The sequence below is a fragment of the Kryptolebias marmoratus genome, linkage group LG18 (genome assembly GCF_001649575.2).
Source record: "Kryptolebias marmoratus isolate JLee-2015 linkage group LG18, ASM164957v2, whole genome shotgun sequence".
NCBI lineage: Eukaryota > Metazoa > Chordata > Actinopteri > Cyprinodontiformes > Rivulidae > Kryptolebias > Kryptolebias marmoratus.
The window spans coordinates 17,719,285-17,739,280 of record NC_051447.1 but is presented as its reverse complement, the minus strand read 5'-3'; the positions used below and the strand labels follow the sequence as shown (position 1 = coordinate 17,739,280).

The 19,996-nt window shown below is 43.4% G+C and overlaps 1 protein-coding gene and 1 pseudogene across 3 annotated transcripts in view; both read right to left on the bottom strand.

Moving 5' to 3' along the window:
- Positions 1-5,076, bottom strand: part of LOC108244040 — a 10,657-nt pseudogene extending 5,581 nt beyond the window's left edge.
- A 4,223-nt stretch (positions 5,077-9,299) lies between these two features.
- The window catches only part of LOC108244037 (mucin-19), a 28,802-nt gene continuing 18,105 nt past the window's right edge, over positions 9,300-19,996 (bottom strand). For 2 of the 3 annotated variants that reach the window (XM_025009020.2, XM_017429888.3), the window contains exons 25-45: positions 19,350-19,422; positions 19,090-19,259; positions 17,956-18,112; positions 17,728-17,838; positions 17,456-17,597; positions 17,331-17,359; positions 16,247-16,627; positions 15,280-15,498; positions 14,958-15,196; positions 14,692-14,878; positions 13,488-13,704; positions 13,230-13,402; positions 13,075-13,144; positions 12,873-12,982; positions 12,748-12,779; positions 12,521-12,674; positions 11,216-11,253; positions 11,029-11,136; positions 10,829-10,868; positions 9,742-9,850; positions 9,300-9,654 (exon numbers count right to left, since the gene is read on the bottom strand). In XM_025009020.2, coding sequence (XP_024864788.1) covers positions 9,465-9,654; positions 9,742-9,850; positions 10,829-10,868; positions 11,029-11,136; positions 11,216-11,253; positions 12,521-12,674; positions 12,748-12,779; positions 12,873-12,982; positions 13,075-13,144; positions 13,230-13,402; positions 13,488-13,704; positions 14,692-14,878; positions 14,958-15,196; positions 15,280-15,498; positions 16,247-16,627; positions 17,331-17,359; positions 17,456-17,597; positions 17,728-17,838; positions 17,956-18,112; positions 19,090-19,259; positions 19,350-19,422 — 2,949 coding nt within the window. In that variant the 3' untranslated portion in view covers positions 9,300-9,464. The remainder of the gene's footprint in view (positions 9,655-9,741; positions 9,851-10,828; positions 10,869-11,028; positions 11,137-11,215; positions 11,254-12,520; positions 12,675-12,747; positions 12,780-12,872; positions 12,983-13,074; positions 13,145-13,229; positions 13,403-13,487; positions 13,705-14,691; positions 14,879-14,957; positions 15,197-15,279; positions 15,499-16,246; positions 16,628-17,330; positions 17,360-17,455; positions 17,598-17,727; positions 17,839-17,955; positions 18,113-19,089; positions 19,260-19,349; positions 19,423-19,996) is intronic. The other variant, XM_025009021.2, reaches the window with a different exon arrangement.

The window sequence follows — 19,996 nt, the reverse complement described above, 5'->3', positions numbered from 1 at the left end:
GGGGGGGGGGGGGGGGGAAAGACATACCGATGAGAAAAATGGCCCTGGCCGCCGCCTGGCCGTAGACCTGCTCCATGAGCTTCGGCTTGAAGGTGATCATGCCGACGAAGCCGTTGACGGCAACCAGGTTGATGAGGATAATCATGGAGTAGATTTTGTTTTTGAATAATCTCTTCAGGGAGGGAAGAAAGTCTGGTGAGCAACGGAGCACAAAGACAGATAAAGCCGGGACAAAAGTCACCTTCTAGAGACGGTTACATATGAGGTTGTATTTGGAACAACGACGACTTCTCCAAACATGGCGTTACCTTTAAGCATCGTCCTAAACGTGACCGGCCTCTCCTCGCATCCCTGGGTCTCATCTGGCAGGAAGTTCTCCTGCTCGGCCACGGCCGTCAGCTCCGTGTTCTTGTCGCTGCCCTCCTTCTGCCCCTGTTTAGGCAGAGACTTGGGCAGGAAGAAGAAGGGGATGCTCGACAGCAGAATCACGGCGCCGGTCACGATGAAGCCCAGCCACCAGGCTCCCACCCAGCGAGAGTCCTTGTAGGTAATGCTGATGCTGTCTGGGGGAAAGGTAACGACAGTTAGTTGAATGGGTTCATTGGAGTGAACTCTAGATGCCTTTTATGAGCAGTTTAGCCATTAGCAGGGAGGGGAGGGGAGTTGTTTACAGTTCGAATCACGCTTGGAGGTAACTTGTGCTACTATGTCAACAGAGTGACCTGTTGGGTAATCCTCCTGCAACCCGTGCTCATTGACAAATGTTTTTCTTTCAGGTTCAAAATGGAAAAAAGGTTAACTATCGTCTTGAAATGCCTCTTTGTAAAGCATCTAGAGGTCTAGTCTGGCTGAGATATCGATAATCTTGATCAGTCAAGGGTTCTTGAATTGGTGTCCAATGGGAGAATTCGTGCTGCACACCAACCAAGGGTCTGGATTGGTTCAAATATGGATCTAATTGTTGTCAATTAAGGGTCCTAAATCATTAGTGGGAAAAATGTACGTATTGTCATCAGTCAAAGGTCTTTTCTGTTTGAACTGTTATCAGTCCCAGTTTCTTGAATGGGCAGCCAAAGATCTGGTCTGGTTGAAATAATAATCTCATTTTTGATCAATCAAGCTGTCTTAAAATGGTCTTTATAGGAAAAATGATGTCCTGAACACCACCGAAAGTTTGAATTATAGGTCTAAAAATGGTAAAATGTTCACATTACACACCAACCAAAGGTCTAGTCTGGTTGAAATATTAGTCTAATCTTCATAAGTCAACATTTCCCAGATATAATAAAATAATATGTTTACCAAGATTATGCCAACACGCTCATAATTATGTGATTTACAGTTGCCACATCATGCAGACGAGTATAAATTCATCTTTTTGTGAAGTCTCATACCTAAATTGACAAATCCGACGTCAACGTAGATCTTGCCGAGGAAGGACCCCATCATGAACCCAACCATAGGTCCTAAAATTCCCACCGTATGGATACAGGCTGACACAAAGAAAGGGGGGGAAAAAAAAAGTCAAAATATGCACATAGAAGTGGGATTTGGAAGATCAATGGTACAACAAATAATTCGATAAACTAAATATGTGACAATGCGAGCTTGTAAAGCTAAGTTCGAGAAAAAAGAATAAATAAAATGCCATAAAACTAAGTGAAGGCAATGTACTTAAAAAAAAAAAAAAATAACAAACCCAAATAAAAAGGGGTGTTTTCCTGTCTGGAAAAGTCATCCAGGTAGGACACTCCCAAAGGCATGATAGGAGTCTCTCCAATTCCACGCAGCATGTTTCCCAAGAAAACATAGATCCACATGGACGAGCCGACTGCCTTCTCACAAGCTGAGGGGAGAAGAGTGGGCTTAAAACGGCGCCGAGCATCAAGGCGATTGGTTCACAATCCAATCTAACTTGAGCAAACTAATCCAAATCATGAAAAACCTTCTTTGGTCGCAACGTCAGACATCTCGTTGGCATCCGTCACGCTGTGATTGGCCAAACAGGGCAGGATGTTCTCTGTGCTGTTGACCTGAGTGTTATGAGACATGCTGGTCTCATATTTATACCTTGAAAACATTGGGAGGTTGCCGCTCAGTATACAGGGCTGTTTCGGAACAAAGGCATTGGTGTAGACAAGAAATAAACATGAAGAGCAAGTCGGGTACTAACGGTCCCTGGAAGAAGTGAGGCATGGCTATAAGGAAGCACCCGGAGGCCATGATTAAACAGCCAATGCCAATCAGTCTTGGTCGATGGAGCTTCGCACCAAAGTAGCTCACAAAGGCGATAACCAACAAGTTGCCTGGGAAGACAAGTCGAGGATAAATAAGGAAAATGATTGCTGGTTGCACAAAATTATGCGTCTATAAACATATCCTCAGTGTGTAGGCATACCTATTTCAAAGCTGCCATCGATGACCCCAATCAGAGAGCTGGGGATGTCGAAGCGCCTCTCGATCTGAGTGATGGAGCTCTTCATGTAAGATCCGCCGAACGCTTTGGCAAAATACACGAATGCCAAGGAGACCAAAAACAGCTGGAAGACACACAAGTTTTCCAGTTAGGCTTGGTGAGAAACGTTGATTTGATTCAATCAGGGAAGTTTTGGTTTTGTTTTCACTGTGATTGTTTTAGCTCGAAAGGTGAACTGATTATACGACATTTGTAACGTAACATCGAAAGTCTCTTATCTCTAAATGATAGGACTGAAAATCCACTCATCATTATTCACACATTCGGCTTTAACCTTGATTGAATTTGCATCCAAACACATTGACTACTACTATTCCACGTTGGTGGAAACACCATCACGGCTGCTACCTTAACGGTTTTTTATTTAACAAATCAAATCAGTTTTAACAAGAGAAATTAAGAGTTGGTTTGGTGTGTCTGGTTAGTAAGTTCATGAGTTTTAGTGTGATTTTTGTGAACCATTCAGAGGAAAAAGTCCTTCAAAAGGAGCTCGATCCTATTCAGTTCTTCTGATTGTCTCAATAAAAGCTTCATTTAAAGCTGCTTAATGTGGGAAATAAACACCACTGAGGGATTGTCAAGTCATCTTGTTATCTTGACTCGAAACGAAACTAATTAGTTAAACAAAACAGACTTTGGTACAGGATTTAAACAGAAACTGCAGCCCAGTAGTCCAGCTTCACTTGTTGACATAAAGAAACCAAAAGTGTTTGAACTCAATGTTTTTGTTTTTCCAAAAACTAATTTCTCATGTAATGTTAAAGTTTAAAACCAAAGCTTAAAATGGGATGTTGGTACAGTGTGATTTCACGTTACGCTGATAAACAAAAAGCTTTTTTTGTTTGTTTGTTTTGACCTAAAACATGGAAGTTTAGTCTTAGTTCATATTTGTGTAAAACAAAAGTGATGTTTTCAAACCACCTAATAATATTGTCTTTTTAAAGAAAATCAAAATAACCGAGGAACTGATCAAGCTAATGTTAGCTTAATTGACTAGCGCGGTGCAGCTAAACGTCACAAAATGAAGCATTAAGATGCAAAAGTTCTTTTATTTTTTGTTTTGTTAATAATATCCACATTTAGTCTGACTATTTGTGTAAAATATAAAGACTTTAGAACCACTTAAAATATCCTTCTTGAAACAAGTCAAGAACAAACTGATTAAGCTAACGTTAGCTTAACTGACTAGCATGTTTCACAAAATTAAGTATTAAAAAAACAAAGGTTGTCTTATTTTTTTGTCATGGCTTATAATTTACAGATTTAGTCTGTCCATCAGTGTAATATATTTATATGTTAATGCCACAGTTTTATAAAACTAATCCCAGACAACCGAGGAACTGATCAAGCTAATGTTAGCTTAAAACTGACTAGCTAGGCGCAGCTAAACTTCACAAAATGAAGCAGTAAGACACAAAGGTTCTCATATTTTTTTTGTCTTGGTTTATGATTTACAGATTTATAGTGTAAAATAAAAAAATATATTTTAACAAAGTGTAACAAAATTCTCTGAAACTAATCACAGACAACCGAGGACCTGATTAAGCTAATGTTAGCTTAAAACTGACTAGCTAGGTACAGCTAAAATCCACCAAAGAATTAAAACAGACCCAAAAGTTCCCTTTTTTTAATCAGTCTGACAAAATATTTAAAATAAAACAGACTTTGTTTGTCTGCAAACTACACAAGAAAGATTTAATCAAACTGTTTTTTCTGCTGTTTATTACCAATATCCTCCATTTGTGCAGCCAAACCATTGACCCAATGATTAATGATTAACGGGAATTCAGAGTAACCTGCAGGTCATAGATTACTCCGTAATTTCCCTGATAAATATGACTCGGCAACATTTCCTTCAAGCTTCAGGCTTCATCAATGGTTAAAATGTTAAATTGTTTTCAAATAACCATCATCAGAAAGCCAATAATCCCATTTTAGTCATTCAGGTCCAACTTACATAACTAATGGAATGTCATTTAAAGTAAATTATACGGACAAAATGAGCAACTTAATTGCTCTTATATAATACGACGAGTTACAGCAACTCAAATATCACTTCTTTTTTAATTTAGACTGTCAGGGCTGTTGTTGTCCATGATTGAGCAAAGTATTTGTCAAAGTTTGGATTTTTTTTACTGCTGTTCAATAAATGGAAATGTTTCACGAACCTTCAGCTTGGAGCAACAAGCCTCTCGGGTTTTTCTGGACTCCACGCTCATGATGCTGCTGTTGGCTTGGACGAATCAGAACCAAATAAAACCTGCAACAAGAACATCTTATAAACACAGGAATTCGAAGCAAACTCTAATTATCTTTGGCTTAAACTTTGAATTTCGTTATAAAACACAAGCAGAAACACATTTTATTGGCGGTTGTCTTTAAATCTGGTAGTCTCTGGTCTTACCTTATCGCAGAGCAAACAGCACTAAAAATATTTATTAAAAAAGGACTTTCTCTGACCAGCCTGACTAAGAGCTCAAAGATAAAGCAGTAAAAAGTGGAGGATTACCCGTGAGTCAGCAGACGCCCGGTGTGGTGGATCCCAGCTGGAGGTTCGTTGTCCCTTGGAGGACTTTGCGCCTGAAGCTCGGATCTTATCACGAAAATTATAAAATCAGCTGTAATCAGTAACTCGGCCACTGGTGTTGATCCTGCTGATTATGTCAATAAAGAGCCATCCAATCATCTCGCAGCCAGAGATTCCCTCCAGCAGGATGCCTGTCGGACCGTCCAAACCCACTCCTGACAGTCGAAGGTTTTTTTTTTTTGTTTTGTTTTTTCTGCGCACCCTCCTCTGAACGCCACAGGCCCCCCCGAGCGCCGGCCCTTTTGAAACGCACAACAAACGGCAGCGGACAAACAAACCTCATTGTCGTCCAAAGCCGGCTCCTTTCTCTTGGTTTGCTTGTTTAGAAAACAGGAGAGCTTTCCTCTCGCAGAGAAAATTACATTTCTGCGACCCGATCAAAGTCTTCCTGAACGAACAGAGGCTTCCTGCTGCAAACAATGGCTTTCCCTCCGATGTCTCGCACATCTGATCACCTGATCAGACTCTGATCAACGCGGGTATTAATTGGAGAGTTGACTTGAATCCTGAGACTCCCGTCCAACCCTCCATCAGGCTCACGGGAGTTCAGCGAATCCTTTGAAGCTTTTATCGGAGTACAGTTTGGTTTGAGAGATTTTATCCAAATTTAGAAATTCCCTTCAGTTGTCTCCATTCATCCGTTCTCCCAGTTCACCCTCACTGCTTGTGTGGTTGACCCGGTTTGTCCGATCACCAGAACCACCTCCATCCCCGTGAGTCAGAGACATTAAGAGGCCCGAGGTGATCTGGTACCGGCTACACTTTGGACCACCATGTGCTGCTAGATAACCTCCTGACTACCAGTAGTTCAAATTTGTCCTCTGTAGAGGACATTTGTAAACTTGAATATCTCCCACCCAATGCATACTACTGAATTAACTCCTTTTGGTATCTACAGAGGACATTTAGGGCTTTTCAATGATACCAAATGTGAAGGGGTGGGGCTTTTGTACCTTCCTTTTCCTCATTCAGAAAAATGGCGTTCATCAGTACAAGCACATTTTATGGGAAGAGAAAAAGTAAGTGCATAATACTTTTTGTTGTGCAAATTTTGGTTTAAAATGTTGTTGGCATATTCTATATAAGTCTCTTAGCAACATATTAAAACCTTCTATGAAGTATTTGAACTGTATTTTATCATAGTATTTAATTGTTAAAAAATTGTCTTCTGTAGTGGACATTTGTAGTTATTTCCTCAGTTTTGTTCCATTTTTTCTGTTGAGTTTTTTAAATCACAAGAAGGAAAGTCGTTCTCAGAAGCAGAGAGAATTTTACTGCGAATTATTGATAGAGACTCAGATATTTATGTGTCTGATGAAGAAGGTGAAGATGCAATGTTTCAGGCACAAGCAGAGGACGTTGATTCATAGAGCTCTGAGGATGAAATTCAGGCAGGGCAAGCAGATGCAGAGTCAGATGAAGCAAGACAGTCCACATCTCAGCCCAACTGGATTGAAGGTGTTTGTCTTGGCTGCACCAACTGGTCTGGTCTTAGACTTTGTAGTCTACCAAGGCAAGACTACCTTCCAAGTTACAGGAGGAAATGGCATTGGAGAACAATCTGTTCTTCATTTGGCAGAGTCTGTTCCTCAAGGAACCCACCTGTTCTTTGACAGGTTCTTTACAACAATCAACCTCCTTGACACCCTGATGACAAAAGGGTTGACAGGAACTGGAACGCTCATGAGTAACAGGGTTCCAAAGGAGTGATCATAGGGGATAAGACCTTCAAAAAGAAAGGCAGAGGTGAATCAGAGATGGTTGTCAGACGAAGGTCTGACAACCATCCTGAAGTTGCTGTCATAAAGTGGTTGGACAACAAGCCAGTTGTTATGGCATCCTCTGCCTATGGCATTGAACCTCAGTACACATGCAGAAGATGGTCCAAGAAAGACAAAAGGTTTGTCCAGTTGTCAAGGCCACTGGCAATTGCTGAGTACAACACCAACATGGGTGGCGTGGACTTGGTTGACTGAATGTTAAATTTCTACAGGATGGCTTCTCGCACTCGGAAATGGACAGTGGTGCAGTTTTCCACTTTTTTGACCTGGCAATCACCAACTCGTGGCTTCAGTATACGAGTGACTGCCAGTTTCTGGGGAAGAAACCACTGAAGTTGCTTAACTTCAAACTGCTCCTTGTTGAGGAGTTGATTACTTGGGCCCAATCAGGATTTGGAAGTGACAGCGAAGATGACTACACTCCTCCATGTCAAAAGTGGAAACCACAGCCAAATGCAGCTCTGAGACACTACAGTGACATCCATCTTCCAGAGATGGTGGACAAAACACATGCATCAAGGTGTTGCAGATCTGGCTGCACGGGCAAAACATGTGATGTGCACAAAGTGCAAAGTGTTCCTTTGTGTTTCCAAGAAGGGGAATTGCTTTTGGAAGTATCATAGCAATTAAGCACAGGAAAGCAAAAGAACTGCGATGATGGACAGTTTTGTCAATGTGAAATTCATTCTGATGTTGATGTTTGGATATTTTCTTTGGGACAACCTGGTTGGCATCGAGGTTTAGTTTCAAATGTATGGCGTTCCAATGTCCACTGTAAAGGACACATATTTCAAAAACAAAAACTTTAAAAAAAAAAAATGTTTTCAGTATTCTAATTACCTTACAAAGGTTGTGGAATTTTAAAAAAATGGTGATTGGACAATATTTTTTTTCCTGGTAGTCAGGAGGATAAGTTAAGATTTAGTTAGACTTTTGCCACAATTTGTGTAAAAATGAGAATAAAGTCTCTTTTCTTAGAACCCCTATAAAAGGACCATTTAGTGCCGGGAAATCCCTTCAAATAATGTTTGACGCTACGGCCTTCCGAACCCCCGATGACCAATAAAAACAGGCCGTTTCTCCCCATCGGATCCTCCTGGGAGGTTCTGTCTCGGTCCACATGGAGTCCCTCAGGAGAACGATGGAAGTCTATCGGGTCATCAGCCGGGACCGTCCCTGAGGTTCATCCTCAGGGGAGAAGTCCAACAGTGAGGCTCCTCACACCAACCCAGAACCAAATCTGGGTTCAGTTGAACCCAACTAGACCTGATCCGGATCAGACCTCAGGAAAACCGAGGACCGAGGGACAAAGTTAGAAATGAAAACTTTGACTTCTGTCCTTAAAGAGTCCTTTCTCTTAGTCCTGATCAAAAGTCCTGATCTGTCCAACTTCTGGATTTGTCTCCTGGTTGTGGACATAAATTAAGTGATTCTAATAAATCACCTGGCGGCCGTGGACTCATCAGGTTTTAGTTTTACTAAAAAAAAAACTACAACATTTTAAAATATTTAACTTTATTTAACAAAAGTTTTCTTCGGCTGCATCAAAAACCTGAAATCTGCTTCAACAAACTTCCTGTTTTTGTCGTTTTTTGCCCCTTTTTATAACTTCAGATAACGTTAAGCTAGTTTCGGCTTTTAGCTACGGATTTGCTACCTTTAGCTTTTAGCAACTTTTTGCTAATTTTAGCTTTAGATCCAGGTTTACATATTTCAGTTCTTACGCAGCTATTTTGATAATTTTAATTTTAAGCTAACGTTTTGCTACACGTAGCTTTTAGTGAAGAGTCCTGCTAATTTTAATTTTTAGCTCTGGTTTTGCTAAATTTAGCTTGTAGCAATTTTTTTTTCCAGTTAAATGCAACTTTTAGCCACAGTTTAGCTAATTTTAGCTGCTCAATCCAGGTTTAAATAAATCAGAGTTTAGCAACTATTTTAATTTTTAGCTAACGTTTTGCTACATGTAGCTTTTAGCGGCTGTGTCGCTTTTTTCTTCTTTTAGATTCAGATTTTAGTTTCGCTACATTACAGCTTTTTATTTCTATATTTCTTACAGGAACGGTGCGTATTAAAAACGTTTGTCACGACAGAGTTTGCAGGAAGTCTTCATCTCTGCACCGATGGTTAAAGTCAACTTTAAAAAAGAAAAACTACATATTTACATTAGCAATATAACAGTCCTGATCAGACTCTGGAGACAGACCCTGGAGGGTCTGACTTAGCGGGGGACCGGAGAAAGTGCTAACAAGGGCCGGATCTGGCCCACGGGCCTCGAGTTTGACACGTGGGGTTTAGGGTTTCGGACCAGTTCTTCTGCCATAAAAAGGACCGGAGACCCGTCCTGCAGCAGGACGTCTTCTTTTTGCTTTAATCCAAACTGGGAATTTCTACGTTCCAAATGGAGGAATTTTGGATTTCCAGGGAAATAAAAGCTCGGACACAAACTCAACCAACCTGATTCTTAAAGTACGTTTTATTGTTTGATGATCACTTCATTAAATTAACATAAATGATTCAATTCTTTTAAATGAAAACAGGAAAGACTTTTGTTTTCAATCATCTCTTAAATTTGAGAACCTCAGATTCGGTTTGAAACATAAAAACTCGTCTTTCTTTTTTTTTACGGTCCCGGCGGGTTCGGACTCTGACTCGCGGTACAAGCTCGGCACTCACAGCTGGTGACGTGGTCGTATTTGTACTGCCTGGTGATGAGGTCGAAGCAGTTCAGGGTCATGATCCTCCGCTCGGAGCTCCGCTCCTGACAGCACCGGTGCTCCTGCTGCACCTGCAGGTCGCCGCCGATCATCACCCTGCCGGGAGGAGGGGCGGAGCTTAACCAACCGGCTGCTTTCAAACGCAGCTCCTGTTAAACGTTGACACCTGGATGCTGCGCTTACCTGGGCTGGGTCAAACACAGACCCTGACACACGGGGATTTGTAAAACCGCTTTGCAGCGCTGAATAGTGACGTTCACCGTGGCGACTTTGGGAGCGCAGGAATAATTACCTGGAAAAAAAAAAAGAATATATTTTAATGAAAGTTGTGAAAATCTTTGCTTGTTGGGGCAATTTTATAATAAAAGTCTAAAATTAAATTAGAAAACGATCATTTATAGATTATAACTGCAGGCCTGACCTGGATTTACTTAAGGATGCTCAGATTTTGCACAAGTGTTGGAGACATGCGTCTCAAAATGCGCTGCCAAGCAAAAGAGGTCCGTTTGTGCTAAAAAAGGCTACAATCTTAAACAAAAAGGCTAAATCAAGAAGGTCCCTTACAGAACACAGCTCAGACAAGACAAAAGTAAAGTTTCTGACCTGAAACGGACACTTAAAGTCTTTGCAAAGGGAGATGCGCGATTCAAACTGTGCCGCCAAGCAAACTGTGTCCCTCAGCGTGGACAGTTTGTCCAAATTTAAAGGACGCTGCCTGTGGTTTTGTAAATTATTGCCACAGCTACTTAGAGGGTACTTTTTGTTGCGTACCTGGTACTTACAGGGTATGTACCCGGTAAATTCTGGACTGTACTACGTTTTGTTAAAGTATTAAATAAAAACAAAAGGTCAGGAAATCCTAAAATAATTAAATATCGTTAATTTAATTCGTCCTTCATACGGTGAGATGTACTTCTATCATTAAGACCTGAAAATCATCGTGAGAAAACATTTTTCTTTCTCTACATCAACGCCGTGTTTGTGGCAGGAAGTCGAATTTGGATTTCGCTAAGGGAAGCTCCGATCTGACGCACAAAGGAGCGCAAGTTGCTCACACCCGCTACGCCGAATGGTCGTGTTTTTCGCCGGCGTATGACTCGTTAACACAGAGGGGGAGCAATTAGTGGGAGCAAATGATGCATGACGGAGGAGCAAAAATGAGGCGTTGCACATTTTTAGTGAATCTGGGCCTCTTAGTGCAGGAGCGAGAAATTATTTGCTGAATTTTAAAGTGAACAACAGTTTATTAGATCATTTTTATTTTACTTACAGGCAAAGCAGCAGTGCTGATCATCCCAAACTCTGTCCTCCTGGTAAAAACAGTTCACTATTAGCCGTTTTACAAACCTTATTCTTTAAAATTATCTTGCTTGACGCCATAAAATCAGTTATAGCCTGCAGCTTGGGGAGAACAACATTTTATTTTAATTTGAGGACCGTTATCATCGTGAACGTGAACAAACTGGGCACCTCTGGGCAGCTTTCTGCAGGACAGACCCTTGTTTCAGTCTGGGTGCCCTCGGTGGTGCAGGTGAAGGACACACAGGGCTGATTCGCGTCTGTCCATCTGTCTCCCACCTGCAGACACCAGAGAGACGTGAAGAGGAGGAACTGGACCCAGTTTGGGTCAAATAACAGGAGATTAAACGGAACATACGTTGAAGGTCTGTTCATGGTAAGTGCAGGTCTTCTCAACTGAAAAACAGCAAAAAAATTAGGCAAAAATGAAGTTAATTAGCCAGGGACTATGGGAAAAGTAGTTTTTACTGCCGTTGTTCAACTTTGTAGTGTTTCTGTAGCCGTTTGTAGCCTTGGAGGTAAATATTTAACGGGTGAGGGAGTCGTGTCACCATGCGCTCCACGTCCTCCTAGATGGAATAAACGCTCAAGGCTTTTATTGTGAAAGGACGGCTGTGATTCTGCCGTTAAATGTGATAGTTCAAACATCTAAACTGATGCCGTCTTTAATGCCAATCTCATAAAGTGGTTCAATTTTTTAATTCTCCACCACATGGTCACTCAAACAGAACTGTAACGATGTTTCTGAAATAAGTGCTACAGCTAGCTGCTGCTGCTTCTTGCAAATAAACGTAAAATTTGCTGTAAATGTGTCAGAATCTGTGTTTCTTGTGTTCAGTTTCATCCTGCAGTGTTCATGAGTTTGTTTTCCCCCTCAGTCGGCTCCATCCGCACCTGTTCCTGGTTCTCATTAGTCCCACCTGTCTACAGTTTTCTCGTTTTTCTTAGGAAACTCCTGATTCTCACCCACTCTTCGTTCAGTCACACTGGTTTGTTTCCCCGCCGCCGTCATCTCGATTCATTCCTATTGCTTAGCTTTTGTCTTTGTTTGGATAATTAAACTAAAGTCTGCACGCTTGGGTCCTAATTCAACACAAATCCTGACAGAATAACCCCGTGAAGCCAAACGGACAGGTTTATGAAATATAATTCACATGAACTGTCATGAAAGTTTGAAGACTTTGAGTCTGTTTAAACCAACTAAATCTTTCTCCAAATCGAGGTTTCCACAAAACCCAGCTTTAAAAGACCCGAACTGTCACTTTAGGACAAAGAAACAAACAGCTAATATTTAGTAATTACCCGAGGACTGAATGACGCCGTGTAAAGGTCATAGTTTGTCTACAGTGGAATCTCAATCTACATTTTTACAAGTCTAATAAGCTATTTTACACGTAATCACAGCAAATTACTGATAAATATTTTAATTTAAATGAAATTTTTGACGTTTAACTGTTTATTTAAAGCCACAAATGTTAAAATACCACAAAAATCTAAGCCTGAGAACTGACAAAATGGAGAATGTACCTGTAGAAGTCAAATTAAACTACAATTTCCTAATCCTGATCTAATACAGACTTGTTAATGTATCGTCACGATGCAAGTTTTGTTTTCAGTTACAGATAAAAACTTTAATAACCAAGTCTGGTTTCGAAGCTCTTACCACAAATTGGATCGCCGCAACAACTGGTGTTTACCAAAACGGTGCTCGGGGCGCACAGAGGAGTGGGCAAGCGAGGTTTAGGAACGCACTCCTCGCTCCAAGTCTGGTTGTTGCACGTGCACAAGTGGCAGTCGGACTCCCACACCTCACCGGGCTGGAAGACGGGCAGAGAAAAGCTTCATTATTTCAGTTTGGAACGAACGGACCTGAAGAGGAAAAACACTGACCAGTTTGGGTTCTCCGAGGGGTCCTTTACAGTCTGCGGAGGAAAAAAAAAAAAAAAAAAAAGGGCTTAGTTTGATGCACGAGGCTCGAAGAACGGCCCACTCCCGGATGACGCCACGATACTCACAGTTGCATTGTTCCACGCAGATGTTGGAGTGGTTTCCTGCTCTGACGAGGCCGGGCGGACAGAAACAACCCGGAGTCTTCTTCTCGAGGCTGGATCCTGGAAAACGACCCCTGAAGAGCCGGACCAGAAGAAACACAAACACTGATATGATGCGAGGAAACAAATGAAAGGGCATCGGATGTTAGAAGGAATGATTCCAAACCCTCCGAAGCAGAAGTCGTCAAGCTTCTTTTGGCATTCCATGAACACCAGACCGTCTGGACATGTGATCTCTGAGACATGGAGACGGGAGTCAGCAGACCGGCCTGACCGGACTCGCCGTTAAAACAGAAAAACAGAAACCACAGGTCTTCCTACCACAGACTCCGTCAGTCAGTCCCCTCCAGTCGACGCAGAAACCCAGATGTTTACATTCCTCGGCAGCCTGGCTCAGAGCCGAGCACGAAGCGTTTTGGGAGGTGCACGAATCAAACCTGCAGTTCCTCTTTTTCACCACCAGGTCCACCACCCTGCTGCAGTTTGCAAACACCCTGCAGAGAAATGGGCTCGCCGTGAAGCCGAAGGCTGCAGGAAACGGTTCAACTGTGAGGCGGGGGCAGGGGGGGCGGAGCTTACGGGTGGTCCAGCAGCTCACACAGCGGGCTGGGCGAACACATCGGCGGGTTGCTGGGGGGCCCGGTGGGCCCCGGGCGGCAGGACACGTTTGTCGGCGCGTTGAAACAGGCCGGCTTCCGCGGGTCGTCGAGCAGCCAATCGAAGGCCGTCTTCTCGCAGCAGGAGTCGTCTTCGACCCGCCCTCCTCTACGGACGCACGAGGCGCCGCCGCACACGCCTGAAACGGAAAACGCCAAATAATAATTTTATCAGAAACCTAAATGTTAACGGTTCGGTCCGTCCTTTCTAAAGCCAGCATCTCATTGGTTAATTGATGTTTTTTTGGTTTCAGTTCATTTAATCATGTTTCTGTTCTTCGTGTTTTCTTTTGTTCGTCTCAGATTTCTAACATTTAGCTCCTCAGAGTCCTTCCTGCTCCCTCTGTTGTTCACACGCACCTGCTTCACATATTCATCAACGTCAGCCGGCACCCCTTTACTCATCACTCCCCACCTTTTTAAACTCCTTTTTCTCCATCTTCACTTATTGTTCGTCGTCCTGCTGCTTCCTTTTTAGTTTGTGTTTTGCCTCAGCTTTTTTTATTAGACTATTAAATTATTTTTCATCAAGTCTTCACGTGACTCCGCATCCTTGGAACCCGTTTAGTGCAACAAATTCATTTTCTTTCTAAAAATGTAGACAGCTGTCACGGCCCGATGACATAAGACCTTAAAGGTAGAAGCAAGGTCGGATTTATCGACCGGTAAGGTCACTACAAAATAAAAGTCGCCTCTTTCATCCAATCTGAACCGGAAACAGGAACCCACAGGCCAGGTGTCAAACGAAAAGTTAAGAAAATATTACGAAATAAATAAATAACCACAGAACATTGGTTTTTATTTAGTTGGACGGAGGCTTGATGCAGATTTAAAACCAAACAGAGCTGATCTTTAAGCTTCGGAACCGATAATTAATGCTTCGTTTAAAATCGCATTTTCTGCTGCTTCTTTCCAGTTCGATGAAACGTTTTGGGAGCGTCCGTCGCCGGCAGACACCAAACACCTGAACTGAACGAACACACGAGCTGGTCCACCCTAACATATGATGGAGATCAGGACGTACGGCCATCGTAAAGTCAAAGGGGTATTTTAATCATTGCTATCGAGTCAGATGAGTTTAAACCCGAGTTTGACCATTAAAGAGTCATCACTGAGCCACAGCGTACCACATTGTCCCTGGGTGTTGTTGACGAAGTGCTCCATGGCGAGATTGACCACCAGGGTGTAGGACGGCGACAGGGACACGAAGGAGCGGATCTCTGGAATGTGGATGAACACAACGTACCCCGTGGTTTGGAACCTCAGCCCGTCCCGTTCGTACGGCGGCCGGACGGACTCTTGGTTGAGCGTGGCCTGAGGCAGATCGGATCAGGGATCAAACTTCGGACTCAGCGACACATTTTCTCGCCTGGAAGTAAAACGAACATCCCACCTGCACTCTGTACGACTCGGAGATGTAGAGCGACGCCGTGACGTTCTGATACCGGAGGATGACGCCTTTGACGCAGGAGCCCGGCATGCCCGACACGCAGAAGAAGTTGTCTACGGCGATGGACAGATGATGGCGCGGAGTCCGCTCCTCCACCAGGACGTAGGTGCAGTCTTCCAGGAAGTCGTAGGCGAGGCCCTGGAAGGAGATGTAGTGCGGGTCGCCGTAGAGCTCGCAGCGGCCTGGGAGCGTCGCCGGAAAAAAAAAAAAAGAGAGCTTTAGTCGATGGCGACGGAAACCCGAGGAACATCGCGTCTACACTCACAGTCACACATCCACGATCCACAGCATCCGTCCGTGATCCTTGCCACCTGATTTCTGGGACAGGTGGGAACGGCGGGCTCCGAACAAACCACCGGACTCAGCTGTATTCTCCCGTCCACGCAGCTCTTATCGAAGCAGTCCTCTGTCCAGGTTTCACCACACGACCAGGTGACTCCCCGCTTCATGTCGGTGCAGACACAGCTCGTTGTGGTTGGCTGAGCTGCAGAGGACAGCGATGGGAAAGGAGACCGGATTACCGACAAAACCTGCAGCCAGGACGACTCGTAATGTTGGAGTTTCGACGCTTCTTTGTACCTTTCTTCTATAAAGACCTCATTTTGTAATTTAAGTTAAAAAAAAAACTATATAAACCGCATTAGACGTGTGAAAAGCTGCCGCCAGTGGCTCATTAGGGTTGCCGTGGTAACAACACACCTGTGCCTTTCTCTGTTTAACAGCACGTTAATGAGAGGCAGACACGCGGAGCATAAAGTAAGCCTCAAACAATCACCGGCTGTGTAAAAACCATAAGTATGTAGTTTTATGTAAAAGGTACAATGAAAACCAATAAGAGTTTTGATGTGAGAACTCTGCATTTTGGGCGGGATTAAACAGAAAACCACAAGTCCTATATGTGTAGACAACTCAGTCCAAGCTGGCCGTTCCATTGCAAAATTATAAAACTATAAAAGATATATTTAAAAACAGTTCAGGAATATGATCTAATGTGCCATGACTTGTTCAAACGTTGAAGGACATTTTAAATGTGCAGCTGTAGAGCTCCAAAGAGGGTTGGGTTGTCTCATGGCCGTCTTTGAGCTAATTTTGTCAACACTGTTCAACGTGCTGCCGCCTAAAGCCAAAGCATCGTTCCCAGCTGAGCCACGTTTTGATTTATTCTTAAAATGTCTGTTTCGAAGAAGTTGTGACATAAACTGAAGAATAACGAATTGGCACGAAGCACTCACCAGTTGAAGAGGTGTATTCCGTCGTTAACGAGGTGGTCGTAGATTCAGTCGAAGGTTGGGTCGTTAACGGGGTGGTTGAGGATTCAGTCGAAGGTTGGGTCGTTAACGGGGTGGTTGAGGATTCAGTTATAGCTTCCGTCGTAGAGGAGACTTTAACAGTTGTCAGTGTTCTGGGCCTCACTGAAGTCGTTCCTGACTCCTGTTTAGACGTAGATGGGGATTCTTTAGTTGTTGTTGAATGAGTGACAATGATTGGGGTGGTTGAAGATGGAGGATGTGTTTCAGCGGTCGTAGAGGCACTGCTGGGAGGGAATGTTGTAGTGGAAACAGCTGTGGTGGATGATGTGGAGGTGGTGGCCATGGTCGTAGTTGTAGTCACTGCTGTAGACGTCAAAGTTAAAGTGGTGGTCGGGGAAAAGGTTTCTAAAAATACTAACTTTTACATCTTCTATTTAGCATTTTCTGAACTAGCATCTCTTTACAGAACCCCATCTCTGAAAAAGTTGGGACGTACTGTATACCGTTCTACATTCATGGAACCTTTCCAGATGTGTAAGCTGCCCCATGTTGGAGGTGCCAATGCACCCCCATACCATCAGAGAGGCAGGCTGGATGGTTTGGACCCATCTGACCTCAGAACAATTCTCCTCTTTGGTCCAGAGGAGACATCTGTTCACATCTGGCTTCTTCTCTGCCTGATAGAGCTTTTTCTCAAGATTCTTATTTTGAGATATTCCCAATTTTATTTTTATTTTTAGATTTCAGACTGGAGAACCTCTGCCTGTCTTTATTTCTGAGAGATTCAGCCTCTAAAATCCTCTTTTTATGACTGAACTGTTACCAATTAACCCAATTAGTTTCAAAACTGCTTGTTCCATTTAATTTTACAGCTTTTCTGAGATCTGTTGCTGCCATTAAACTCAACTTTATCTTAAAAAATGAAACAATTTCTCAGTTTAAACATTAAATATGCTCATTTTGATTCATTGTGAATAAAATAAAGGTGATGGGTTTGGTTTTTATTTACATTTTACATAAAGTCTAAACTTTTTTTGGAATTAGGGTTGTACTTTTTTATACTTACTGCAATTAAAAGTTCCATTTTCACAGGGGCTTGATGAAAAGAGTTAGAGAAAAGAAAAAAAATCAGCTGTTAATGTACATTTTGGTGCTACATTTACAACATATTGCATGAAAGTGTTAACTTACCACCAAACGGAGTTAATTAGGACCATTTCACCGGGCAGGACAACGGTGTCGTTGAAGTAACAGGAGCAGTTTCTCAACTGAGTGCACCTGCCGACGCTCTCGTCGTAGTACGGCGCCTCCTTTGGACATCTCGGGTAACAGCCTTGACGCCCCAAAAAATGAAACATTTTGATATGATGGGGTTTGTAAAAACCAATTAGACCCAAACTGAGACAAGAAAACCCAAAGGAAACATTATTATTGTGCAAATCGTGTCCTCAAAGACCGTTTACCTTCCAGTTTGTGAGTAAAATAGTTGCTTTTTCCGCACGTCAGCATCTGTCCACAGGCTTCGTAGTGCCAGGTACACTGGCCACGCTCGTTGTAGTAATCGCAGTAGACCGCTGAAGAATGAAATCACAGCGAACAGTTTTATCTATCCAGGTGGCCTCCGTACAGAAAGCCAAACATGACGAAACCCCGATTTGCTGAATGCTTTATTTCGAAGGGTTTTAACTTACGGCACAGATCCGGCGTCCTCCAGCTGATGCACACGTCTTGCTCGCTGCAGGCCTCTGCGTACGCCGCCACCGCTGTGCAGAAGCCCAGGAACTTCCCTTCGAACTCGCAGGAGCAGGACTCCTGCACACAGGCGTGGTAGTAGGGCTCCGGATCCACCTGGGGGAGGGGGGGCAGACATCCAGCAGGGGGACAAAACAGGAAGTACCGCCAGACCGGACCAAACGCGCCCGTCAGAGTTTGAAATCCAGCAGGAGTTCACTACCAGAACAATCCTGAATACATGCGTCTAGAGCTGAAACACAGGGAGGGTTTTCACAAAGCGTTCTGTGACCTTGAACTTTGACCCCACGACCTTAAAATCAACAGGGATCATCCTCAACACATGAAGTGCGGTTTGACATTCCTACGATACACGGTTTCAGAGTTAGAGCACAGGGAAGGTTTTTACAAAGGGGTCTTCTGACCTGGTGATCTTGAAATCACTAGGGATCACCCCTGACCCATGAGATATCCAGCTCTGCAGTTTGACATTCCTACGACACAGGACTGCAAAGTTAGAGTATGGACAAGGTTATCACAGCGGGGTCACCTGTGACCTTAAACTCTGATGTGACCTTGAAATCAATAGGGATCACCCTCGAAACATGGGGAGCTCAGCTTTGCAGTTTGACATTCCTGTATTAAACGGTTGCAGAGTTAAAGCACAGGAAAGGTTTCACTAAAGGGGTCGCCTGTGACCTTTAACTTTGAGCCCATGACCTTGAAATCCCTAGGGATCATCCTTGACCCATGGGCTGCCCAGCTACGAAGTTTGACATTCCTACGTTACACGGTTGCAAAGTTAGGACAAGGTTTTCACAGAGGGGGTCACCTGTGACCTTAACCTTCGAACTGGTGACCTTGAAATCAATGGGGATCACCCTCGACACGAGGTGTCCAGCTGTGCAGTTTGACATACTTGTTAAAACGTCATCAATTTCGAGCTGAGGACGGGCGCATAAAAGAAGGCTTCCAACAACCTTCACGCCGTACTGACTCGCGTCTCGCCGACGGTTTGATTTCCTCGCCGCCTCGACCGTTTCTCCTCGTTTCCCTCTTCTTGTCAGACCCACAGCGGCGGTTTGTGCGAGTACCTTTAAGTGACAGTCCCTGAACACGTCCCCCGTGAGGATCATGCAGCGGCGCTGGGCCCAGGCCGAACAGTAGGAGTTGCGTTCACAGGGAAATATCTCCGTGGTGACGTCGGAGCAGGGAGGAGTGGCCGACTTCCAGCTGTTCCCAAAAGCCAGCGGACTGGTCACCACTTAAAAACAAAAAGTTCGGATTTAGTTTCAGCAATACTGGCAAAAAAAAAAAAAAGGTAATTCTGCAACGTGAGGCGCTGAGGATTCACCTGCCGAGCCTCGCATCTGCAGGTCGTTCATCTCGTTGGAGTCGAAGTTCCCACAGAGACCACAGACCTGGTTCTGAAGGAGAGGCAAAAAAAAAGGAGAAGTTTTCGGCTTTACGGTTTGTTTCGACTCCACGAGTCAAACTCCTGTTTCCTGACAGACATTTAGCTCCCGAATGTTTATCGTTTTCAGCAGATTTTATCATCGATTTAACCGATTCTGTCCCCGAGACGATTTGTTTCATTCATTAAGATTTAATTAAGTGGGGAGAGGTTGTGAGCGGTCAGTAGTGCTGGGCGATATAACGATACATATCATAAACATTTCTATCATAATTGTATTGATGATTCATGTAAATATTTCATAACGTAGGCTACGACGAATGTATTAGTGTTGTCACTTTGCAGACATTCAGTTTATATAAGTGATAAATAAGAAGAAAAAATAACCATTTTGAGAAGAACCTCCGTTTTGCGACATGACGCTGCTTTACGACAGCGGCTTTCTGTGCGGCGCCGTGTTTTCACCATAAGTGCTGAAAGATGGAGACGCAGGAAGTATCAAACCCGGGGTCGCAACAAGTAGAGACAGCTAGCAGGCAGCCCAAGAAGAAAGACTTTTACCAAAACCAGGGGGACGTCTGTGATTT